Source organism: Calliphora vicina, chromosome 3 (genome assembly GCF_958450345.1).
Source record: "Calliphora vicina chromosome 3, idCalVici1.1, whole genome shotgun sequence".
In the NCBI taxonomy this organism is placed as follows: domain Eukaryota; kingdom Metazoa; phylum Arthropoda; class Insecta; order Diptera; family Calliphoridae; genus Calliphora; species Calliphora vicina.
Window position 1 is genome coordinate 103,129,779 of NC_088782.1, and position 27,874 is coordinate 103,157,652.

General features: G+C 31.5%; 1 protein-coding gene across 1 annotated transcript; it reads left to right on the forward strand.

Moving 5' to 3' along the window:
• Positions 1 to 12,306: 12,306 nt before the first annotated feature.
• Positions 12,307 to 15,513, forward strand: LOC135955660 (uncharacterized). The gene is made up of 3 exons (XM_065506018.1): positions 12,307 to 13,297; positions 13,352 to 13,459; positions 14,894 to 15,513. Exons 1-3 carry the CDS (start codon positions 12,313 to 12,315, stop codon positions 15,511 to 15,513), a joined length of 1,713 nt encoding a protein of 570 aa, XP_065362090.1. The 5' UTR covers positions 12,307 to 12,312.
• Positions 15,514 to 27,874: the final 12,361 nt, after the last annotated feature.

Consider the following 27,874-nt stretch of genomic DNA (forward strand, 5'->3'; position numbering starts at 1 on the left):
GTTATCAAAAATGTGGAGTAGGGTGGGTAAAAACGTTGAAAAAATGATATACTTTTCAATTTTATCATTATATTTGCATGCGTTTTACTATAGATTCCCAGGTATGTATGCTGTTGACGTAAGGGTGCAAATTTTTAAATGGGCTTTATCGTCCAAATGGGTGATACTATCCTAACCAAACTTGGGACAATTGCGGAAAACAGTTTTTTCTAGGATATCAAGAAATTTAAAGTCGATCCAAATATCCAATTCAGAGATACACCATTTTTAAAATGCAAAACATACCCGGGTATGTTGCCGTTGATATAAAGGTTAAAGGAGTTATCCAAACTACAAAATCATGCAGTTGGGGCCTACCTTCGTCCATTTCTCAAAATCAAGTTATCGCTAAATTTTGATTTCTATAAACAGAATTGATGCCAACTGGTCTTACGTTTCCAATTTTAGTCCAGCTAATCAAGTATGCAATAATCAATCTATATTTATAACAAGATTTGCATCCCATTGATTTTAGAAAAACTATTACTTATAATGAATTTTTACTTTGCTTCATTTGTTTCCTTTTCTTAATTAATTTTTTTTTGCTCAATATTTATTTTCTTAAAGAAACCCCTTAAACTTGTTTGCAAATAAAGTGATTTTTTTTCTATTTTCCTTCTCCATGAGGAATTTAATTTTAACCTACATCCAGCATAATCCCAAAGCAATTTAATTTAATTATGCCAATCATTTCAAGCTATATACAGTTAAAATATATTGATAGATTGATTTCCTTTTTTACATTTCTTATAAGTTTAAGACTTGGCGCTAGATTTTATCCAAGGAAAACTACCCACATCACTATGATTTTACAACTAAAGTGATTTAGGGAAGGAGATTACTTACAATGACTGTGAGTAAAACCCACATCAAAATAATTTGTTTAAGGACAACATAAAACTATTGATTCTTTTGTGTGTCAATTAAATTGGTGTATGTAGATTTATAAGGAAACAGAAACAATTGAAAGTGTGCCAAAAAGTTTAAGGAAATTTGTAAATTTATAGTTTTTTTTTGGGATACAAATCCATCAATGTGTCTTACAGAAGTGGCTTAATTCTGAAGTGTAAAAAATGTTTAATGTTTTAAGATTTAAAAAAAAAATAAATATTTTCAAATATAGTTTTCAAATTTTAAAAGTATTCACCATGAGTGGTAAGTAAATACATAAAATTCCAATTAAAATTTCCATAATTTTTATTGATATCGCCCTGTCTGTTTTTTATTTGAAATAAAGGGTGTTTTTTCAAGACCAATAGAACTTGAACTTGAACAAATTTTTATTCGATAGATTGCATTAACATTTGAAAATGATTTCAATCAAATGTCCACTTCGGCTGTTCTTGACGGGAAGCACTCTGGATGTCCAACTTCTGACCGTATGTCATGAATAATATGAACAATGTTGGCTTCCAAGGCATCAATTGTTGCTGGTATATCAGGATAAACCAGTGGCTTCACGTGACCCCTCAGGAAATAATCGACAGGTGTTAAATCACAGGACCTTGGATGCCAATTGACAGGTCATTTCTCGTAATCAAGTTATCCCCAAATTTTGATTTCAATAAATCGATATTTGCGTTCACAGCGCAATCCTGTTGAAACCATATCTCACCCGGATCAATGTCATCCATATTTTTAAACAAATAAATCATTGATCATGGTGCAATAGTGATCTTCATTGACCGTAACTTGAGCTTTGGCTTAATTTTTGAAGAAATAAAGTCCCATGATGAATTAAATTTTTCTGTATGTAATGAAGGGTTTGTTGTGGATTGTCGATTACTGATTCTCAAAAGTAAATTTGGATAATTAGGTAGCGCTATTCAAGCATCATGATGATTTGACAGAATATACTGATCATAAATGTCAAAAAGTGAGCGCAGTATGACAGTTCGTTTAACAGTTAAGTTCTATCGGGCTTGAAAACACCCCTTGTATTTTCTGAAGCTATCAGACAAACATGCAAACATTGTTCCATAAATATTTTTAAGACTTTTGTTTAACGTTCATTTTCGAAACTGTTTTTTTTAATTTTGTGAATCCCTCAAAATTATTGCCTCTCAAATTCCCCTATAATGAGGCAGCCTAAAATGCAAATAAAAATATTCATTATATTTAGCGTTGAGTTTAAAGAACTAATGATTTATGCGCCATTTGCATATTACATTAAAATGTCTTTGTTTGTCTCCAAAAATAATTTATTATTTATACACAAATATTTACTTTACAGCTTTTATTTAATTGCATCTCAAATACATGAGGTAAAGTTTAATTTAACAAATGTAAAAAAACAACTTAATCTTCTTAAGTTTTTGTTTCAAAACTACACGTAAGTAAAAGGAGACAAAAAGAAAACTGTATAAAATATTCAACAAATGTGTCTGCGAAAGAATGATAAAAGAAACTACTATTATGACAACACAGTGGGACAGAATAAAATTTTTTTGGAAATAAATCTGGCATTTCTAAGCAGCTGGTTGGCTTTCCAAAAATATAAAAAATCTTTGAATTCGGATGGGAAACAAAAAATTGGCATGTGTTTAAAAAATTTACATGTCGAAGGTACCCTAATTTGAGCCCCCATAGGGTTTATTTTAATAACTTATTTTTATATTTATTTTAATAACATATAATCGAATACTCCTTGTCTACGCTAACATCAAATTTTATCCCGATCGGCCGTTTAGAAATGCCACATTTATTTCCAAAAAATTTGGATTCTGTCCCACAGTGCAGTGTTAAGAAAGTCAAATAGAACTAACTAGTGTTACAATTTGTTAAAACATTTCGTGTAAAATACAATACATAATGGAAAAAACTAACAACGTAGCATCATATGAGGAGAGACAAAGACAAATTAAAAAGTTCCAGTGACAAAACGGATGAATTTTATGAACCCTTTAGTATTTAATTTAAGTATAATTTTTATCCAACCATAGTGACATAAAATTTGTTCAAATTTTAAAATAGAGGGAATGCAACAATGTTGGTTGTAACATTAAAGAAGGAGGTAATTAAAGAAACTTTAAATTGAGTAATGTAAATCAAAACTAAGCTTAAATTATTTAAAAATTTATACAATATTAGTTGTGATAGCCAATATTTTTTTTCCTTATCATATTTTCAGATTTTCTTGACTGCAGTAACTAATAGAAAATGCACAAAATTTATTAATTACAAAGAAGACCATTAATTAGTCCGTTATTGTGAATCCAAGTGTATATCAATAATGTGTTCTAGTCTGGCACCCAAGGTCTAAACTAATATCCGTCATCTAAAAACCAAATTTTAAACTTCTAAAATGATAGTCCGATTTGAATTAAATTGAATTTCCACGACTATGGAACATTTTTCTTTTAAAATTTCAATAATTTATGTTTTTGAGTGATTTTCGGAAGTGGGCCTTATATGGGGGCTATGACCAATTATGGACCGATCACCATGAAATTATGTCGTGTGATTTATGTCTATATGAAAGTTTACTATGTTGAATTTTGTGAGTATACCAACATTTTTAGGCGATTTAAAAAAAAAAAAATGTTCAATAAAATATTTACAAATTTTGTTGTTTGATTTTGTGATTTTTGTGATAGGTCCCATTTCAATAAAATATTCAATTGACTTTATGAATTTTGTAATTGGATTTGAATTTTTGTTTTTTCTGTGTATGGTGAATGGCATACCGTTAAATAAAAATCTAACTCGTTTGTTGGAATTTCTGTACTATTTGTTTTTATTTTCTTCGAAATAGACAAAAGGTTCAAAAATTTTATGATAATCACTTTTACCCTTACATTTAGTCATTCTTTTTTGAAAAAAGTTGTTGTGTAGGTATGTTAAAAAATGCTTTTTATTGAGTTTTTGCAAAGATACACATTTTTTAAATTAAAATTAATTTTTTATTTTATAGTTATTTATATATAGAAAAACAAAAAGAAATTTATAATCAGGAATCCCGTAATTCCCAAAAAAGTTTTGAAAAATCCCAAAAATGGGATTATTTAGTTTTTTTGCTATAATATCCACACTAGGAGCAGGGTTATCGGAACCCTTCACAAAATAATTAAGAACATATTTAGCCATCTAAAATAGTTTACTTTATTTTGATATCGACTGCGCGATTTGAGAATTTTTGCCCTAAACTTGAATTTTACATAAAAAATAGGCGTTATTTGAATGGCCCTGGTCGCCTCCGTATTAACAATTATTAAATTTATTTTCATTTAAAATATTTAGTGTAAATTTAGCTTTTCAAAAAGTATAAATTCTTAATACATCTTATTTGAAATTTTTTAGATAACTTGAAAATTTAAAAGTACCTTTTTCCCAAAAACTAGGGAAAAATCGCCTTTTTAAATTGTTTTAAATTCAAATACATATAACTTTAAAGTCAGTCACGATTTTAAGCCTCCATTTACGTGGTACTTTATTTACGCGAATTCGATATAACGCGAACTCAAATTAGCAACCATTTTTTGAAATACGCGACTTTTTTACGCGTATTTTATATAACGCGGCAACAAACAACAAGAAACGAAACAAGTAAGACTACTATATTCGGCCGTGCCGAATCTTAAATACCCTCCACCTAAATATGATGGTATAAAAACTGAAATAATATAACAATTGTTAGAAAGACTAGTTTACGCAGAAGATATTTTATTTCAAATGTACAAAAAATTGTATCTAATTCAGCAATTTAACAATTAAAAAATTTAACAATTCATATACTTAATAATTAGTTAATACGTTTGGATAACATTTTTCCCTTTTAACCTCAAGTGAAGAAAAGGAGTATAAACAAGTAAGAGTACTATATTCGGCCGTGCCGAATCTTAAATACCCTCCACCTAAATATGATGGTATAAAAGGTGAAATAATATAACAGTTGTTAGAAAGACTAGTTTACGCAGAAGATATTTTATTTCAAATGTACAAAAAATTGTATCTAATTCAGCAATTTATAACTGAAATTCCTATTAGAACGTTTGACACAGTTAATTATTGTCTTTTAATTGAGAAATTGTCGTCTAATTTTAGTTTTTCTAAATCTTCGTGTAAATTATTATTTTCTTACATAGGTAACCGTAAACAGTTTGTTGGAACCGGGTTAAACGATCTACAATATCTGAGTGTCAAAGTGGCGCACAGTGGTATGAGAAAAAAAGAGGGAAATAAATCTGTAACTTCTAAACCCTTAGTCCGATTTTAATGAAATTTCACATGCGCAAAGGGGAATTCTTGTCGAGTTTAAGTCTGGACCTCATGAAATGAAATTTAACAATTTATATACTTAATAATTAGTTAATACGTTTGGATCAACATTTTTCCCTTTTAACCTCAAGTGAAGAAATAGAGTATAAAAAAAGGGTATACAAATATATTTAGACAAATTTCAAAATATTTGGTTGTGGGACTTATGCGGGAGCTATGACCTATTATGATTCGATTGTCATAAAATATGTTTACGTGATTTTTATGTATTTATATGAGAGCTGTGGCCAATTATGGACCAATATTCACAAAATTCAGTACTATGATTTTTGAATACAAATTACTGATCTGTGTACTATTTTGGTTTAATATATGAATGCTATGACCTATTATGGTCCTAAGAATTTAAGATTTATTTTTGAAGAATTTCATATAAACAACGCTATTAACAAGAGTGGACCTTATGTGGGAGCTATGCCGAATTATGCACCAATATTTAAAAAATCTTGTAGTACGATTCTTGGATACAAATTACTGATCGGTGTAAAATTTTGGTTGAGTGTAGATTTTTATGGATATTTGTGCAGGGTAATGTGTTTTCCTGATGTATTTCTTATATGGAGGTTATGGCTAATTATGGGCCTATCATCATAAAATTTGGTACATCGATTTTTGTATATATTGAATAAATTTGTTTTGAATTTCAACCTGATAACTATATTTTTAAGAAATTTATGAGGATATTAGTGATTTTCTGGAGTGGACCTTATATGGGAGCTATGGTTAAATATGGACCGATATTCACAAAATCTAGAAGTATAATTACTGGATTCAAATTACTGGATCTGTGCGTAATTTCATTTTGATATCGATATGTTTTTAATACTTTTTAAGGTAATATCTTTTTTCGGAAATGGGCCTTATAGGGGAGCTATGACCAATTATCGGCCAATCTGCATAAAATTTGGTACAGTGATATCTATATATATGAGTATAATTTTTGTCGAATTTTAGCATGATAAATGTATTTATAAGAGATTTATGAGTACTTAACTGATTTTTGGAAGTGGACCTTATATGGGAGCTATGGTTAAATATGGACCGATATTCACAAAATCCAGTAGTATGATTTCTAAATATAAACTATGGATGTGTGTGAAATTTTGTTTTGATATTGATATTTTTTAGATATTTATGTAGGTTATTGTGTTTTTCGGAAGTGGTCCTTATATGGGAGCTATAACCAATTATCGGCCGATCTTCATGGAATTAGGTACAGCGATTTTGGTATATATGGGGATTATTCATGTCGAATTTCAACTTGATAGCGATATTTATAAGACATTTATGCTTATTTAAGAGATTTTCGGAAGTGTACTTTATATGGGGCTATGGTCAAATATGGGCCTATCCACGAAAAATTTTGTAATATAATTTTTTTTACCACGAAACTTATTTCTGCTGAATTTCATGTGGATATTCTCAATGTTACACACTGAATGACAAACTTATATATACCCTCATTCACCACTTATGGTGGTGGAGGGTATAAAAATATTGTTCTGCACTCTTCATCGACGTTTCGCAAGCCTTCGACAAAGTATGGCATGAAGGACTATCGATAAAAATAAAACAATATTTACCAGTGAACACACACAAGCTTCTAGAAAGTTATTTAAGTCATCGAAAGTTCGTTCTTAAAGAGGGAGACTTCATAAGTTCATCACAGCCTATTGAAGCAGGCGTACCCCAAGGAAGTATACTGGGTCCCTTCCTATATTTGCTATATACTTGTGATATGCCTACAAACAGTCGAACCCACATATCTACTTTTGCTGATGACACAGCTATACTAGCCATTCATGAAAACCCCCAAGAAGCATCTGTACCGTTACAAGACCATATACTCGACATAGAAAGGTGGTTAAAACAATGGAGAATAAAAGTAAACGAGCAAAAATGTATACATCTTACATTCACATTGCGTAGAGAATCGTGCCCTTCAATCCTAATAAATAATCATATAATACCTCAACAAACTGAAGTTAAATATCTAGGTCTGCATCTAGACCGACATCTTACCGGGAAAAAGCATATAGATACGAAATTGACACAAATGAAGTTAAAATTACTACAAATTTACTGGCTAATTGGTGAAAACTCGAGATTGAGTTTAGATTGCAAAGTTTTGCCGTACAGCTCAATAATAAAACCCATATGGTGCTATGGAATTCAATTATGGGGCACTAAGCTTCTAATATTGAAAAAATTCAAAGATTCCAAAATAAAATATTACGAATGATAACAGCAGCGCCTTGGTATGTGAGAAATATTAACATTCATAAGGACCTAGGTGTCTCCCTGGTGAAAAATGAAATAAAAAAACAAGCGGAGTCATATTTTAAAAAGTAAGAAGTTCACCCAAACCCACTTGCACGAACACTAATGAGAAGTAATGGCTACATCCGACTAAGAAGAAGGAATCCAACAGACCTGCGCTAATGATAGGATCTATAAATTAAACAAAATTTTTCGTCCAACTGTGGTGGGACGTAAATAAAAAATAATATTTAGATTTAAGATTTGAACAAATTATTGATAGTTCACATTATTTTGTGAAGATACAATAAATAAAATATGAAATAAAAAAAAAAAATTATTAACAAAATGTTCTTTTTCCGATATTAAAATGGTTTTATATCAAACATCCTAAACATTTAATGTGGTGACTTATGGCAGTTACATGTATCTATTGATAAGTAAGAAACTTGTTACCATTTTCAGGTTCATGCACTTTTTTAAGGGGGCGAAATAAATAAAACTCATTTTCCCAAAAATTTTAAATATGCGAAAAAGTACTTTTTGTTATTTAAAATTAATGTAAGTACTTTTTTCGAAAAAAAAGCTTTTGACTCAGTAGAGGTTTTTAAGCAATTCTTTCTTACGATTACACTATCCAACAGAATTTTTGGAACAGACTAGCGACTCTATAATTCTGAAAAGGCATGTTGAGTCCAGCTGGTCTGAATTTTTTTTTTTACAGTGGGTCAAAGTTTTAATTTTTTCATCGAAGGTGGCATTATACAAACTGAAAAAAATGCTGTAAGTTAATATCTATCCCTTTACGCTTAATTAGCAAAATTACAAGCCATATCAGGTGTCACATTTTTTAAAACTATCTCCAAAAATCCTAGTATGATTCGAATGAGCTGAAATTTAAAATACAAATAGTCCATAAAGAGATTTTTTTATTTAATATATGTAAGTTATCTCTTTTAGTTCAAGAGATATTTAGGTTCATTTATTTATTTTTTTTAATTCTGCTCGATCTTTTTTTTTTGTTTTTTAGATATGGCGGGCCTACGAAGGTTCGAAATTTTTATATTTTTTATTTTGAGGTTTTAAAAAATATGCTGATGCTATTAATATATGCTAGTGCTATTAAAATAAAAACTGTACATCCATGAATCCAATACAATTTATGGAAGCAAAACCATAAATTTCATTATAAGTAGCTATTAACAGCAAAAGCTAATATAAATGTAGCAAAAAAGTAGTACAGTAAGATAGAATATTGTCATTTTTATTTTGGTGGCAAAAACAATTGCTTTCTGTTGGCTCACCTCAAAATATTTTTGAAATTGTCAGGGAGATATGACCAATTATGATCTGAATTCATATATGTATATGGACCGGTTCCCTTAAAATTTGCTAGTTTGATTCATATCGTGAAACTTATCTGTACAAAATTGTGTTAAATATTTTAAGAGGTCTTCGAATATCTTTGTCCAAACTTTGTCCGTCTGTCTGTCTGTCTGTCTGTCTGTCTGTCTGTCTGTCTGTCTGTCTGTCTGTCTGTCTGTCTGTCTGTCTGTCTGTCTGTCTGTCTGTCTGTCTGTCTGTCTGTCTGTCTGTCTGTCTGTCTGTCTGTCTGTCTGTCTGTCTGTCTGTCTGTCTGTCTGTCTGTCTGTCTGTCTGTCTGTCTGTCTGTCTGTCTGTCTGTCTGTCTGTCTGTCTGTCTGTCTGTCTGTCTGTCTGTCTGTCTGTCTGTCTGTCTGTCTGTCTGTCTGTCTGTCTGTCTGTCTGTCTGTCTGTCTGTCTGTCTGTCTGTCTGTCTGTCTGTCTGTCTGTCTGTCTGTCTGTCTGTCTGTCTGTCTGTCTGTCTGTCTGTCTGTCTGTCTGTCTGTCTGTCTGTCTGTCTGTCTGTCTGTCTGTCTGTCTGTCTGTCTGTCTGTCTGTCTGTCTGTCTGTCTGTCTGTCTGTCTGTCTGTCTGTCTGTCTGTCTGTCTGTCTGTCTGTCTGTCTGTCTGTCTGTCTGTCTGTCTGTCTGTCTGTCTGTCTGTCTGTCTGTCTGTCTGTCTGTCTGTCTGTCTGTCTGTCTGTCTGTCTGTCTGTCTGTCTGTCTGTCTGTCTGTCTGTCTGTCTGTCTGTCTGTCTGTCTGTCTGTCTGTCTGTCTGTCTGTCTGTCTGTCTGTCTGTCTGTCTGTCTGTCTGTCTGTCTGTCTGTCTGTCTGTCTGTCTGTCTGTCTGTCTGTCTGTCTGTCTGCCTGTCTGTCTGTCTGTCTGTCTGTCTGTCTGTCTGTCTGTCTGTCTGTCTGTCTGTCTGTCTGTCTGTCTGTCTGTCTGTCTGTCTGTCTGTCTGTCTGTCTGTCTGTCTGTCTGTCTGTCTGTCTGTCTGTCTGTCTGTCTGTCTGTCTGTATGTCTGTCTGTCTGTCTGTCTGTCTGTCTGTCTGTCTGTCTGTCTGTCTGTCTGTCTGTCTGTCTGTCTGTCTGTCTGTCTGTCTGTCTGTCTGTCTGTCTGTCTGTCTGTCTGTCTGTCTGTCTGTCTGTCTGTCTGTCTGTCTGTCTGTCTGTCTGTCTGTCTGTCTGTCTGTCTGTCTGTCTGTCTGTCTGTCTGTCTGTCTGTCTGTCTGTCTGTCTGTCTGTCTGTCTGTCTGTCTGTCTGTCTGTCTGTCTGTCTGTCTGTCTGTCTGTCTGTCTGTCTGTCTGTCTGTCTGTCTGTCTGTCTGTCTGTCTGTCTGTCTGTCTGTCTGTCTGTCTGTCTGTCTGTCTGTCTGTCTGTCTGTCTGTCTGTCTGTCTGTCTGTCTGTCTGTCTGTCTGTCTGTCTGTCTGTCTGTCTGTCTGTCTGTCTGTCTGTCTGTCTGTCTGTCTGTCTGTCTGTCTGTCTGTCTGTCTGTCTGTCTGTCTGTCTGTCTGTCTGTCTGTCTGTCTGTCTGTCTGTCTGTCTGTCTGTCTGTCTGTCTGTCTGTCTGTCTGTCTGTCTGTCTGTCTGTCTGTCTGTCTGTCTGTCTGTCTGTCTGTCTGTCTGTCTGTCTGTCTGTCTGTCTGTCTGTCTGTCTGTCTGTCTGTCTGTCTGTCTGTCTGTCTGTCTGTCTGTCTGTCTGTCTGTCTGTCTGTCTGTCTGTCTGTCTGTCTGTCTGTCTGTCTGTCTGTCTGTCTGTCTGTCTGTCTGTCTGTCTGTCTGTCTGTCTGTCTGTCTGTCTGTCTGTCTGTCTGTCTGTCTGTCTGTCTGTCTGTCTGTCTGTCTGTCTGTCTGTCTGTCTGTCTGTCTCTGTAAAACACGCTCACGTCCAAAATAGCCAAACAAAATCGGTAGACTTGCAAAAAAAATATTTATTGTTCTCCTAAGCACTTTGGTATTGAAAATCAGCAAAATCGGTTCAGTGGAACCAGAGTTATGAACCAAAATGTGAGACAACCTAAAAAAAAAACTTGATAATTTTAATATAGTTTTCCTTATTTGTGCAAATATATTGCAGATAATACCATAAAATTGCATACACGTTATTTTTATGTTAAAGGGACTAACTCTGACAAAAATTATAAGAATCGGTCCATGATTACTCCTAGCCCCCATACAAATTTCTTCCCGAAATATGGTTATTAGGTCTGTAACTGCCTACAAAATTGCACTATCCATACAAAATTCAGGAAAAATAAGTTTCGTGCTTAAAAAAATTACAACCCCAAAGTTTTTGTGGATCGGCCCATATTTGACCGTAGCCCCCATATAAAGTTCATTTCCGAAAATCACTTAAATAAGCATAAATGTCTTATAAATATCGGTATTAAGTTGAAATTCGTCATAAATGGTCCCCATATATACCAAAATCGCTGTACATAATTCTATGAAGTTCGGCCGATAATTGGTTATAGCTCCCATATAAGGACCACTTCCGAAAAGCACAATAATCTACATAAATATCTAAAAAATATCAATATCAAAACAAAATTTTATATAGTGTAATGTACTTTCCTAAAAAATACTTGTTTTATATTTTATTTATACAATCACTGTTTCTTAGTTTTAATATAAAATATTGAAAAAATAGAAAAATAAAAAAAATAAATAGTTTTATGAAAGCAATATTATAAATCAGGTGTGGGGTAATAATTATAAAAAAAAAAAAAAACGAAATAAGCAATGGATCTACGGCCAAATCGACAAAAAATTGTGGATGCTTTAATTGCATCGGGAATACAATTTCCTGAATCAGCAACAATGAGCCAGTTAAGAAGTTTATATGATTCCCTAAATATGAATGAAACCCGTAATAATGAGCCAATTCCATGTGATGTAATGATTGCTTCTCCTGAAACTCTTGATTTAACTTCCGATTCCAGTATTGCTGTATTAACATCTGAAAATTCGATTACGACTTCCGCAGCTGTTTATACATCTTCCGTTACAACTTCCGTCACAACTTCCGTTACAACTTCCGCTTCTTTTACTTATGCAAATCCCATTATAATTTCTGCAAGAATGCCTGAAACAATATTTGGTGCAGCTTCTCCTTCAGCCGCTGCATTAACTGATGCTACATCAATTGTAAACAATGGATTACCAAGGTGTACTTCTGTTTATTCAAATTTATCGAGAACAGTCCCTCCTGTTACTAATACTACTGCATCATCTCAAGAATTAGAGCTTGAAAATCAAATTAAGATTTTAAAAATGCGATGTGAGATGATAAATCTACAAAAACAGCTTAACGATTTGGAACATAACACAGTTAGTAATATGCACAGGATTAATTACGATGAATTAGACAAAATGGTTCCGAAATTCGATGGAAATAACGATGGTGATATTGTGAAATGGTTTAGAAAACTTGAGGAATATACCTATAATTATAATGATGAAGAAAGACTATTATGTCTTAAGTGGTTATTGCAAGGAACAGCTAGAGAATTTATGGAGAACTCAAATAACTGGACATATGGTGATTTAAAAGTGTCTCTGTTCAAAATATTTAGAAGGGATATTACTCGTGAGGATGTATATCGCAAATTACGTACACGCACTTTGAAACCTTCTGAATCCTGCATTAGTTACATCATTTCCATGCAAACCATCGCATCACAAGCTGAAATTGAAGGCCAGGAACTTGTTGACATTATTATTGATGGTATGCAAGACAATTCTAACAACATTTCCTTATTGTATGGTTCAACTTCTGTGGAAGAATTGATTGCTTGCATTGATAGATATGAAAAACGTCGTGAGAAAACACAAGTAAAAAAGCCAAGTAACAATGACAATAAACAAGATTCCAAACGCTGTTTTAATTGTTCTCAATTTGGTCACATGAAAAGTTCATGTCCGAAACCTATACGTCCTCCTGGGTCATGTTTTATTTGCAAACAAATGGGACATATTTATAAAAATTGTCCTAACCGTCAACCTGTTTCAGCATCTATTTTTCCAGAAACGATCGTCAATACTAATGATGTAGTTGATCCAATGTTAACGGTGAGTGTGGCATTTTTCATACCTCTAAGAAACAAATATGCTAATTATTTTAATGTTTCATGTCTAATTGATTCGGGTAGCCCAATTAGTCTAATTTCAAATGCTGTTGTGCCAAAATCCATTCAACTTTCTGAAGATCTTCTTCCAACTCGTTATGTTGGAATTGGAAACTGCAATGTGAAAATACACGGCAAACTTTTATGTTCAATTAAATTTCAAAATACAGTTAAATTTATTGAATTACTTGTAATACCAGATAATGATATAAAAATTCCTATGATTTTAGGTAGGAATTTTATGGACAAATTTAATATAAAATTAATTCATTTTAAACAATTAGATGAAAATAATGTACGCATATTTGATTCTACAGAGGAAATAAATAATATAGAAGAAATTTCTTTGGTGTCTAAAATTAATGATAAAGTTAACTCAGATTTTCATGTGGGTAATGGACAAGAAAATTCAAAAGATTACATTAATTATTATTTGAAACTTAATGAGGAACAAATGTTTAAATTAAAAAAGTGCAAATTTTGTTATCAATCAATAGAATACTTAGGATACTTTATAGATCCTTTGGGAATTCGTCCAACTGAAAATCATTTAAATGCGATAAAGAATATCCCTTTACCGAAAAATCAGAAGGAACTTCAAACTTGTATAGGTCTTCTGTCTTACTTTCGAAAATTTATACCATCTTTTTCAATCATTGCTAGACCTTTATTAGATTTACTACGTAAAGAGAGAAAATATGATTTTTCGGAAGATTGTGTTACGTCATTTAATGAACTCAGGCGGTGCTTAATGAAACAACCAGTATTATCAATATATTCTCCTAAAAAAGAGACAGAATTACATTGTGATGCAAGCACAAAAGGTTTCGGAGCAATATTGATGCAGAAACAAGACGATAAAAAATTCCACCCTGTTTTTTATTTTTCAAAATCCACTTCTGCAGCAGAGACCCGTTACCATAGTTTTGAACTCGAGACCCTTTCCATTATTTACGCATTACGAAGGTTTAGAGTATATTTAGAAGGTATTCACTTCACGATAATAACTGACTGTAATTCTCTTACAATGACCTTGAATAGGAAACAAGTAAATCCTAGAATTGCTAGATGGGCTTTGGAATTAGAAAACTATGACTATTCAATTCAACATCGCAGAGGGACGTCTATGGGTCACGTTGACGCTCTTAGTAGATGTTTGAACGAAAATGATTACAATTTTATAACAAATTGTAATATGATAGCAACTGTGGATTTGAATGAACTTGACACTAGACTGCAATTAACTCAGGGAAGAGATTGTAATATCAGAAAGTTAATTACAGAATTGGAATCTAGGAAAGTTAATGGATATGAACTTATAGATGGTCTTTTATTTCGAAGGGATGATATGAATAAATTAATGCTATATGTACCTAAAGAAATGGAAGAAAACGTTATAAGAATGATTCACGAAAAGATTGGTCATCTAGGCGCAGGGAAATGTTATGACCAAATTCGTTTAAATTATTATTTTCCAAATATGAAGACTAAAATTGTTTCTTATATACAAAACTGCATAAAATGTATTACATATTCAACTCCTGCTCGTGTAAATGAACAAAACTTGTATAATATTCCAAAAAGGCCTATACCTTTTGACACAATTCATATAGATCATTTTGGGCCCCTTCCATCGTTAAAATCAAAACGTAAGCACATACTCGTTGTTATAGACGCTTTTACAAAATTTGTTAGATTATATCCCGTAAATTCAACCAGTACTAAGGAAGTTTGTTGTGCTTTAGAAAAGTACTTTAACTACTACAGTAGACCAAAACGATTAATATCAGACAGAGGTTCATGCTTTACATCTCTTGAGTTTGCAGATTTTGTTTTGAAGAACAATATACAGCACATTAAAGTAGCAGTAGCATCTCCTCAAGCTAATGGTCAAGTTGAACGAGTAAATCGAGTGATAAAAGGGATTTTAAGTAAGATAAGTAATCCAATTGACCATGCTGATTGGTCCTTAAAATTATCTCAAGTTGAGTATGCCATAAATAACACCGTACATAGCTCTACAAAAGACACACCAAGTAAATTATTATTTGGTGTGAAACAACGCGGTACAATAATTGATACTTTAACAGAATATTTGGATGATAAGGTAGAAACCCAGGATGGTCGAGACTTAGTATCACAACGATTAAGAGCATTAGATGAAATTGAACGATCTCAGAAACACAACGAGAACTATTTTTACAAACGTCATGTACCTGCTAAACAATATTCAGTAGGAGATTATGTTGTAGTCATGAATACTGATAATACTGTTGGTAAAAATAAAAAATTTATCGAGAAATATCGCGGGCCTTTAATTGTAGAAAAGGTATTATCTAATGATCGTTATATTATAAAGGATGTTGATAATTGTCAGCTTACTCAAATTCCTTACAAAGGAATTGTAGAAGCTAAACGACTTAGAAAATGGGTAACACCAAATTAATTTATTTATGTTATATGCCACACCACTTTCATTTTGTTGTTGTTTTTGATTGAGGTCAATCAAATTGTCAGATTGGCCGAACTGTAATGTACTTTCCTAAAAAATACTTGTTTTATATTTTATTTATACAATCACTGTTTCTTAGTTTTAATATAAAATATTGAAAAAATAGAAAAATAAAAAAAATAAATAGTTTTATGAAAGCAATATTATAATAGATCCATAATTTATACTTAGAAATCATACTACTGGATTTTGTGAATATCGGTCCATATTTGACCATAGCTCCCATATAAGGTTCACTTCCGAAAATCAGTTAAGTACTCATAAATCTCTTATAAATATCTTTATCATGCTAAAATTCGACAAAAATAATAAGTATATAAATATAAATCACTGTACTAAATTGTATGCAGATTGGCCGATAATTGGTCATAGCTCCCCTATAAGGCCCATTTCCGAAAATGATATTAAAAAATATTTAAAACATATCAATATCAAAATGAAATAACGCACAGGTCAATAATTTGTATCTGAATTTTTTGAATATCGGTCCATATTTAGCCATAGCTCCCATATAAAGTCCACTCCCGAAAATCACTAAAATCCTCATAAATTTCTTATAAATATAGTTATCAGGATGAAATTCAAAACAAATTTATTCAATATATACGAAAATCGATGTATCAAATTTTATGATGATAGGCCCATAATTGGTCATAGCCACCATATAAGAACCACTTCAGGAAAACACATTAACCTGCACAAATATCCAAAAAAATATGTACTGAACCAAAACTTTACACCGATCAGTAATTTGTATCCAAGAATCGATCTACAAGATTTTTGAAATATTGGTCCATAATTCGGCATAGCTCCCATATAAGGTCCACTTTTGTTAATAGCGTTGTTTATATGAAATTCTACAAAAATAGCCCTCAAATACTTAGGACTATAATAGGTCATAGCTTCATACATTGAACCAAAATAGTACACAGATCAATAATTTGTATTCAAAAATCATAATAATGAATTTTGTGAATATCGGTACATAAAAGGGAAAAATGTTGATCCAAACGTATTAACTGATTATTAAGTATATAAATTATTAAATTTCATACGTTCTAATAGGAATTTCAGTTACAAATTGCTGAATTAGATAAAATTTTTTGTACATTTGAAATAAAATATCTTCTGCTTAAACTAGTCTTTCTAACAATTGTTATATTATTTCAGTTTTTATACCATCATATTTAGGTGGAGGGTATTTAAGATTCGGCACGGCCGAATATAGTACTCTTACTTGTTTTTTAAAATATTATCTATATTTGCTATATAAAATTTCGAATACAATAAAGATAACATGCTAACAGTTATCTCATCCCTATAAAATGTTACACGCATTCAAATTTGGAACATAAAAAAATTGCCATATTTTTTATGTTTTACAAAATTTTTTCCAGTTAGATCAAAAAATTAAAACTATGACCCACTGTAAACAAAATTCAGACCAGCTGGACAATAAATTTATTCTACAAAAATTATCCACTCACCATGGCCTTTCAGAGTTATAGGGTCGCTATTCTGTTCCAAAAATGCAGAAATGGATAAGGCCCACTTCCGAAAATCACTTCAATGAGCATAAATCTCTTAAAAATGTTGGTATCCGCATAAAATTAAACAAAAATAAGTTTCGTAATTGCTTATAGCTCCCATATTAACCCTACTTCCGAAAATCATCCACGAAACAAAATTATTAAAATTTTAAAAAGATGTTTTTGATCGGTCTTGACCGACCATACTTTCTTACTTGTTTGTTTTATTAAAATGAGTTTGAAAAAAACTATCTCATAGTATTACCTCATTGAAGGCTTTAGCTTTTTCAACACATTCGGTGGCCAATTATCTTCAAAGATAGTCCAGATGTTGATAATATAAATAATGAATTGTCAAGGACACGTGGACGCCAGTCATTGGTTGAAGTATGTTTCGTATGTTTGATCAAAATCTGCACTGAAATTTCCCTTTTTTCAGCAGCAATAGAAAATGTTGTTTATATCTTGCTTGCGGTTTTACTATACTGCTTTAGTACTTACCCTGATTTGGAATTTTTCCGCTGTCAGACTTTGACCCCAATAATGTTCCGCAATGTTATCAATTATATACCTTATGGATTGATAAACTAGTTTTGGCATAAACTTGTCATCCTAACAAGAAATAAAATATTAATATCGAATAAAATGGACTAATTTAAACATATTGCCCCATTTGTATAATCAACGGTAAGCCCGAATAACAAATACTCATTTACACGACAGCCGATCCTGCGCTCCGGAATGACCCCAGTTCAATCGGCCAAGGGCTGTAAACTCAACATGTTACTTTTTTTTGTAAATGGAAAAATTTCAAGGCAGTCACAATTTCCCACGCCAATTGTCTCTCAGATTTTAATGGAAAAGACTTTAAGCCAGTATTACTTACCCATCAATTGTTGCAAAAAAAATCCATTAAATATTTGTATTAGAAAATTACTTATTATTTGTTAAAATATTGATATTTTCTCTAAAATAATTTTGTTGTTTTTTTTTTTCAAATAAACATATTATTTTATTATTGTGTAAGAAGTGGTTTTTTAAATTATTCGATAACATATTTCTCATTTAGATTTGTTTGTGTTGACTCTTGAGTTTCCAAGAAATAAAATGGTTTTTATATAGTAATTTTTATTTTTATTATTTGTGTTCTTTTGTAAAATAGTTTGTTTAAAGTGGTCTTTTATATTTTGTCTTTTCTAGTGATGCTGTACAAAGTGCTAAAATAACACAAATTAGTTGGAAATATTTTTGGCAATACCAATTGTATGTGTAGCTACAGGAGTTTGAGTTTTGAGAATATTTCATGAACAATAACCGAGAATAAAGCGAGATATAGATTTTGATGGGAATTCTTGAATCTCAAGATACAAAATTTTGAAGTATTAACTTCTTTGAAAATATAGCAACTGCAAATAATTTGCCATAAACTCAAACATCTGTTTTTGTTCTTCTATCTTTATAAATATGTACTACAAAACCAACTCTGAAATTTTTTTTAACGTTTCTCATAAGTCAACTTATACCAACTGCTTTTAATTTAATATTTGTTTATATTTTTCTGTGGTTTCTATTGTGTACCAGTTTCTAAGAAATTGCAAGCTCTCATAGTCCAAAGGACATATATTTTTTAATAGTACTTGTTTTGTATTGCTGACACAACCATTAATAGAATACCAACCATTTTTTATTTTTATATTTTATTCTTGAAGTTTTTGTAGGTTTGTTGCGTGTTTGTGGTTCTTTTTGTTCTGTTAGTACATTGGGTCAGACAATGAACAAATGAATTCTATTTTATATAATTGAATTTAATTTGCTTTTAAATAACAAAAAAAAAATACAACACAAACAAAAATAATAATAACTGAACAATTGTTTATTTACATAGATGGTTTTTATGATAAAATGGTGTTTTATTTCATTCTAAATAAACAATAAATATGCGAACATAAATGTAGATTTTATCAAAATAAAATCTTTTCAAAACACTCGTGCTTGAAAGTGTTTCTATTTAGATAAAACTAATGAATTAAATAACAAATAAGAGCAAAATAAATAAAATAAAAAAATTTGAAGGCTGCAGTTTCGTAGTTATATAAGTTTTATTTATTATATTATTTCATTAATTACACTACGAGAAAAAAATTATTACTTTAAATTCACATGCTCAGCTTTAGTTTGAACGTTTCACCCCATTTAAATGTAATAAAAAGTTGTATGTAATATTTTATTAAAGAAATAAAATAAACAAGAATTTTCTAAATTTCTATTTTATTTATTTTACATCCTGATGTTGTTCCTTTCTCTATCATATTTTTTTTCATTTCGTCTGTTGCAGCTAAAGTCATTTTAGATAAAATAGAATGTCATTCAAGGGACCACATGGTGTTTTTTGGAATAAAATTATGTTAGAAGGGTTGTTACATCAGGTAAAGCATTCGGAGTGGAAAGTTTTAATATAGGAGGGTGGCTCAATAAGTGCACGAATTTTCGAATTTACCGCCTCACATCTAAAATGGCAGCTTAACCAGGTCTGTGCAGACCTTCTTCATATAAAAGTGTGTATAACTTTATTGTTTTTCGTGTTAGAGACAAATCCTTTCATGACTTCCTGGAGCAACATTCTCCGGACACAATAAGCAAAAAATCGAACCGATTGTGGATCATGGTTCGGCTTAATCCAGATTTTTAAATATTTTGGTTGAAACGTCATAACCAGGTCTATGCAGACCTATGAATAATTTGAACGTTAATAAAAATTAAAGAAGGAAAATATACATATGGTAGCTCTTTTCTATGTATAACGTAAGAGTATTCACACATTAATAATGCATGGGCATAATTGTGGTTTCATTGCATGTATTGCAAAAAGCCGGTTTATTTACAGCATTCACATGCCAGGTATTCGTGCCTTGAATGCCAAACAAACAAATTTACACATACTTTTAGGAGACCTGACTATGTAATTCCATACAAATACCATATAGGTCTGTACAGATCTGGTTATACCGTTTAGCGCCAAAAAATCCCTATACCTCCGAGGGTTAAAGCAAATGCAAAAGATTCATACAACAAAACAATTTATGCCAAATAGACCAATAATAAGTTCAAGTGCAATTGAATTTTGTGTTTGATTAATAAGCAAAACAATGTCAGTTCAAAATTAAACAAGTAAGAGAGCTATATTCGGCTGTACCGAATCTTATATAATCTTCACCAAATTATACTTTAAAATACTTTTTTTTAAATATTTTTAGGTAAAAAAATTTAAAATTTTTTTTAAATTGTTTTAAAATTTTTTTTTTACATTAAATTTTTTTTTACATTTTTTTGACAAAAAAAAAATCGGGTTAAAAAATATATTTTTTCCGATTTAATATACATCGTTGCAATGGACTTTTAAAATTTTTTTTCAATTTTTATACCCTACACCACCATAGTGGGGAGCCGGCTGGCTGGCTGTCCATGTAAACTTTGTGCGCAGAGTACAGGTCGCAATTTTGAAGATATTTCGATCAAATTTGGTAGATATTACTTTTTCGGCCAAAGGACCAAGCCTGGCTTGGTTATTGTTGTTGTTACTATTGCTTTTTTTAATTATAGAGGAAATATTGTTATTGGAGGAATTTTCTGCAGACAGAATATTAGAACCATTGCCAGATGAACTGTGAACAAATATTTTTACTCATTTACTTGGTGTAGGGTATTTTATGGTCGGGTCTGACCGACCATACTTTCTTACTTGTTTTTTTCAAATTTATTTTTTTAAATTTTTTTGATGAAAAAAAATTCGGGTTAAAAAATCAGTTCGTAATCAGTTCGTCCATTGCGAGCAACAGTTATTTTGGTTTAAAGTTTAAACTAAATCTTAAAAATAAAGCTATGCTGATTGTCATAGTCGTATGATTAATATTATTTATTACCTTTGTACATCACATTTATATTTATCATACGCGCTCTATGTAAAATGGTGACTTTTTTAAATTTTTGTATGGGACCCCAGGTGGTGTGCCACTAGCATGGGTGGGTCAGCCCTCCAAAGTTAGTAATCCAGATATAGATCAAAAATAGGCAAAAAATCGAGGTTGTCCCGGTTCTTTCCTTATATCGCAGCTATTTGAGGGCCGATTTTGTTGATTTCAAATACCAACCGAGCTGGAAGAATTCTCGATATAATGATGTATGAATCATGTATGTAAGTTATTATATATGACAAATGTAGAAATTACAAACGGAATGACAAACTTATATATACCCTTTTAGGTTTGAGTAAAAAATTCTAAAAACGCAAAGCACCGATCCTCAAAAACTCGTCATATTTGTATAGCCCTACATGTTGTTTATATACATACAAAACGTTTTTACTATCATATTGTAAATAACGTCAAAGTGGGCTATTTTTTAAAAAAAAACTCAGTTTTTGGAACACATTTTCGCCGTTTTAGGAATTTCGGTGTTTGAAAACAAAGAATGGTAACATTAGTTATTCCATTGACTTAAGAACATTTAGATCTATATTACTTTCAAATGTTGTTGTGATATCTGCAACTGATCAAATTTTACATTAATTCAAAGTTTTTATTTTTCTTGATGGAAAATCACCATTTTATAATATTGTTAGTTTTTAAGGTAAAATACGTCCGAAAAAATAAAAAATTAATTAATTTCCCTAAAATGTTAATCTCCAAGCCATAAGGTATCCACCGATATCAAAAACTTATATAAAAAGCTTATATTTACTCTTCAGAAGTTCCACAAACCTTGCCCACTTTCAAAAATTTTTATGTTTTTTCATAATTTGTATCAAGCCGGTCTTGCGTGATCAAGATTGGATAAAGTAATGGGCCCGGATCATACCGATAATGATTTGCCCATTCATCGTAATTCCAGCACAATGGAGAACTTAAAACCCGAACATACATTTTGAACAAAAAATTTTTGTTTTACAATTAAAAAATAGTAAAAAAAACTAAAATTTGTAAGCTACAAAGTGATATTTGACAGCTATTTAGAATGCCTAGATATGTTCAGATTGCATTGATATGTTCACAAGAGTTGTTCAGATTTGTCGTAGCTGCAACTTTGCTAAATATTGTTATTGAAAAATTAGGAAGTTATTCTAAAAAAAGGAAAAAAAAATTTCTTCCTATATTTTTTCCACTAAAAGTGCACGAAAAAGCTATTTTTGGAAAAAAATTTTAAAAAACGTTTATTTGGCGGACTCTTAGCTATATTATTGCCATATAAAGTTAAGCCGTAGCACTAAGTCTGAATTAGCTATTGGTCAAAAACTGATGACACCATTTTCTGAGGGCCTACTGATTTTCAGAATCCCATAAAAAAATTGGTCCCCAAAATGGACAAATAGAGTATAGGGTTTTACTACTCTTTGGTAGTAGAGTCGAACGTATACTGTCATGAACGTGTGTTTTTTGTTCCAGGTGGGAATTTCTGTGACGGCCGCACAGTGGTATAGAAAAAATGTAGCTTAGGAGATATTAGGATTTGAAAATTCAATTTTGCAAGATTTTACCCAAATATTTCCCGCTGTCGCTTTGTCCTCTGTTCTTCACTTGGTATCGAAAACCGTACAAAGGTGATATGCTCAGCTGTAAAAACGCTTGTTTTGAATTATTCCACAAATGAAATCCCTAATTACATTTATAAAATGTAAATAAATGTGTACTTTCATCTAAATTTAATAATATCCTGATGTTTTATTAATTTTTCAATTTCGAATCACCCATAAAGAACTCTGATTGTACCCTCCCCACTATTTTGATGTAGGGTATAAAATGTGTTTTACTGAATTTCGTTATGCCGTACAAACACAAAAGGTGCCGAACGTTCTGAATGGCCTTTTGAGGTCTAAACAATTGAAATAAATCACGATTGATTTATTTCAATAATATGCCATGGCCATGGCTTTGTGGATTAAATTTTGATTAATTGGATATAAGAATTAAGCTACGAAATGCTCCCACTTTCGCCATATGCTAAGGGCATGGTAGAATCATCCGAGGCTAAATAATTGCGTAAAATATTAGTAGCCTGGTTGTAAAAACAATATTTAGAAAACCCTTTGGTAACTGTCCTATCGTCGGGAGCAAATAAGGCTGCTGGTATCTACTAATGCTGGACACTGTATCTAGCTGTTATAATCATATACTCTGTGTAGGGTATCATATCATCGGACTTGACCGACTATTCTTGTGGTGTTTACTCACTTTTGAGGCTCTGCATGTGTTATGGCTACTCAAATAGTATTTCAGGGGGACATTTTTATGGTGGCTAGGTAAAATCTTGGACCATTATTGCAGATTTTCAATACCAAACAAAACTTATGAATAGTGACTATTTCTGCAATTATTTGAGCCTTTCGTTTATTGTGTAATCAACAGATAGAGAGGCGGACAGATTGAAGGACATAGCTAGATCGTCCTAGGATCCTAGTCTGCTTTTGCACACAGACATTTTTCTTGCCGCTATTCTGAGTTTATTGGAGAGAGAGGAAAGTAGAGAGGTTCATACTTGCTTGTACCGGCAAGTTACTTCAACTCTCTTTTGTTATTACGTTCTCACTATGGCGTCCATTAGGTTTTGACATACAAAATTGAACACAGACTTGCTGTGTATAAACAAAATGTCAATTTTAACAGAGAATTTAAGAGACTTGCTTCAAGTAAAATTATTGTGTGTAAAACCATACTTATGAGAACCCAACTTATGTATACTAAACGGAGTTACAAAATCAAAGGGGTAGAAATTTGTCAAACCTGCATCAGAAAATTGAATTTGCATTATTAATGCAAATAATTCAGTTTTTCAAATTAATTTTTGAATATCCCGCGTATATAAGTTACAGAAGATACACATATGCACGCAAAGCATAATAATACACATACTTTGCATATAACTCGAATATTCTTTCAAATAGAAATGCATGATAAATATAAATTTGTGTAAAAATTGCAGATATGCAAAAACAAACTACAGAAATGGAAAAAAATCGAAAGTAAACCTTGCAATTCACACAAACATTCAAACGTACATATTAGGGTGGCCCTTATTTCGTTTCTTTGATTTTCGACACTCCCAAGATCTAGAATTGTTTTCCTTCACCTAAAAACCAAATGATGATTTTAATAAATTCGCACAACTTCTGGAGGTTGCACATTTTATTTGAAGTTTTAAGTTTTGGATTAAAGTTTTCCAACTTCAAAAAAATTTACTTTTAATTAAAAATTCCAATTAAAATAATTTTTGTAATTCATTCCCCCATAGATGTTTAAATTGAAGTGTTTAAATTATCTTTGATTTACTTAAAATCAATAATTTGTTGCTTGACTGGTTATTGAAATAAACGATTAAATTGTCAATAAAGTCTGACCACTTGGTTGATTACAATTGGTATGTTTTGGGTCGTTTGATACGTATGTGCTCTTTGTAGTGCAGAGAGAAGACTATAGGTTATGTGTCTCTCAGTAAACTAGAGTGTAGTCTCTTTAAACGTTTATTTTGTACTACACTTTTGTGTGAGTAATTCGTACAATCTGTTTTTTACATATTGTGTTGATATAATTCTCAAACGCCTTATTTTCATTTTGCTTATGTACCCTAGCGTGAGTTATCAATTGTCACTTTAGTGCCTTTAAGTAACCTAGAGTGTCGACTATTTAACTCTAAACATTATTCGATGTTACACAAAATTTTCCAAATTTTAATGCATCGTAAGTCGCAGAAGTCTAAAATAAGTGCCACCCTAATATACACAAACAAAAGTAACTGAAATGTGCAGAAATAGTGAAGGATATTCGATTTCTGTATTTGACATACAACAGGTAGTAACAAAATGCAAGAGAAATAAAATAAAATGGAATTTGAATTGCAAACAAAAAAAAAAGAATACAAGAATACAAAGCCAAAATATTGCTACATAAACGATTTCAGCATTTATTTGTAAATAATGCAAATATCTTATCTGCTACTACATCCTTACTGACTGACTTTATTTATTTAATATGTAAAATGCAGTACAATACAATTTTTAAATGCATAAAAACGTCTCCTTGGAGGAAAATAAAATAGTAAAATTGAACTTTAACATTATTTGACATTTTTATTTGATTTCCATTGCTGTGCACAATCCAGCAGTTATACAATAGCAATTTTATCAGCAACCCCCAATAGTATTGATTCAGTCAGTAATGTTGTCTTTATTATTTCTATCTATTGGTAGTAAAAATGTTGCTTCCTATGCTTTTTTGTTGCTACTAAAATAAAACTGTATTTTAGATCTTTTATCAAATATTTACTATGATTTTTTTTCTCTCTTTAGATATAAACTGCAGTTTGTTGCACTTTTAATATTTGTTCGCATCATCATAAAATAAGTTTTTATTGTTGCAACTATTGTGATAAATAGTTTTATGTGAGTGTGTGGATAAGTGCGCATTTATGTTGCAAGTAACATTATAATCCGATTATTTATACTTACATGGTATATTCATTTAATAAAATATGTTACTGTATTGAAGTTGCTCTATATTTTTTAGAGACTATTTTTCTTACATAAAGAAATGTAATGTGTCTAAATAAAATCAATATTTATAAATAAACTAGCTGACCCGGCAGACGTTGTCCTGACCAAGCAAAAACAGCATACATGTAAATCAATGTACGTATTTTGAGTTTTTATATAAGTAATCGAATTCTGGTCTGAAATATGAGTGATCACACATCTAGCCCTTTTTCTTGATTGGCCAAGTTATTAGCAAATTTAGATATTTTGAGTTTTTATATAAAAAAACGATTTTATGTCAGAAATATTTGTGATCACAGATTGAGCTGCTTTTCTTGATTAAACGCTTATTGGCCAAGTTATTAGCGATTTTATATATTGTGAGTTTTTATATAAAAAATCGATTTTTGGCCAACGTAAATAGAAGCACACATCGTTTCTCGGATGGACCTAATGTGTCGTTAGAAAATAATTGGGGGAAACCTGGAGCTGGAATGCCTTGTTTTTGTCGTTGAAATTTCTTTGACGATTGATTCCAAGTATATATTACAGGGATTATAGCAGCGTTCGGCCAAATTTATCATTCCGTCACATATCAAAAAATCTGGTCAATGTTGTAGATGGCGGTCGATCAACCATTTTCCAGATGCCATGACACTACCTTTGGTCACATATTTTCAGCATTTTATAAGTGGGCGTATTAGTGAGCGTATTATTGGGAGTAAAAAACTTTTGTGGACTATTGCGAACATTTAAAAGAAAATAGCCGAATCGGTTCAGGCGTTCTGCGATTTTAGATTTATCGAAAAAAGTGGGCGTGGTCAATTTTTCTTACGAATTTTACTACGAACATTTAAACTAAAAATTAGCCATATCGGTGTAGCCGTTTTCCGATTTTAGATAAATAGAAAAAAGTGGGCGTGGTCAATTTTTCATTCCGTAAAAGCCTAAGTTAGACTATGACCAACATTTTAAAAAAAAATTGTCTAAATCGGTCCGGCCGTTCTCAACTGATGCAATTACCAACGAACGACAATTGATTTTTTTTATATAGATTGATAGATCTTCGGCTGTGCCGAATCTTAAATACCCTCAACCTAGATATAATGAAATTTACAGAAACTAAACTGATGTAAAGAGTAGAATATCAATAACAATAAGCAGCTCTTATTATTTTACATAGTTTGGCAGAAAAAGGGCGGGCTTGTATTAGTGGGAGTGGTATCAAGGTAAATGTTTAATTTCGAATATCTAGAGAACTATAATCGTAAAAGTATTTAAACATTATACGAAATAATTTATTATCACGATAAGAAGTTTGACTGAAAATGATCTGAATTGGATTAGAGGGAGTGGCATATCTGGAGAACAGTAGGTGTGGACCCTCCCATACAAATTACATAATAGACTTTGAAAAACTGTATAACTAAAATTGTGAGATTCTTCAAACTGTGTCTGAAACAATTTTCTTTTAATTTTACGTAATTTGTCTGAAAATTGCATATTACTATTAGAGGACATGGAATCTCACATACAAAATAAATACATATTATTAAATATCTGATGAACTGTATTAGATAAAGCCGTAAGTATTGAAGGATTTATTACCTTTATTTCGAAAATGTGCCGTATTGGATTAGAGGGCGTGGCACTTTCCATACAATACTTGGAGAACAAAACTTGTGAAAGTCTTTAAACTTAGTATGAATGTAGTCCTTACCGCTGCTCAGTGGGGCAGAAGCAACATTTTTTGGAACTAAATCTGGCATTTTAAAATGGCTGGTCCGATCGGAATAATTTATTCGCTAGGTCTGAAAAAAAACGTGCCTACATATGCTATTTATCTCTTATAATTTTCGATAGTTATAAGCATTTAAAAATTTAAATTTTAAAATTTGGTGCGCTTTTTTAAAAAATATAGGGCGCACTTTTGGACCGAATGGACTCAACTTTTCGTTTGTTAATAAGACAACTAAATTACCAATAATATACAAAAAGATTTCAGATCAATATCTACTACGGATCCAAAAATAAACAATTTTCAATATAAATATTAAGACAATAGTAGATTTTTGCTGTTTTTTGGGCGAAAAGGTGACATAACTCCTTTTTTATTAAAAAAAAACTTTCTTTAAGAATAAATAACAATTTTATGCTTTTCTGTAAGGTATCTATACGGAGAACATTTGGTATAAAAAATATGTCTTGTTTTTCGAATACGTCGCCCCTACGCTCTTCGGAATTTGAC

What these genes read in the sequence shown, in the direction of transcription:
- LOC135955660 (XM_065506018.1), top strand. Translation starts at nt 12,313, where the DNA reads ATGGTTCCGAAATTCGATGGAAATAACGATGGTGATATTGTGAAATGG. An exon ending in AAAAATTCCTATGATTTTAG is followed by an intron (nt 13,298 to 13,351) that starts GTAGGAATTTTA and finishes TTAAACAATTAG; the next exon opens with ATGAAAATAATGTACGCATA. An exon ending in TAACTCAGATTTTCATGTGG is followed by an intron (nt 13,460 to 14,893) that starts GTAATGGACAAG and finishes TTGAGTTTGCAG; the next exon opens with ATTTTGTTTTGAAGAACAAT.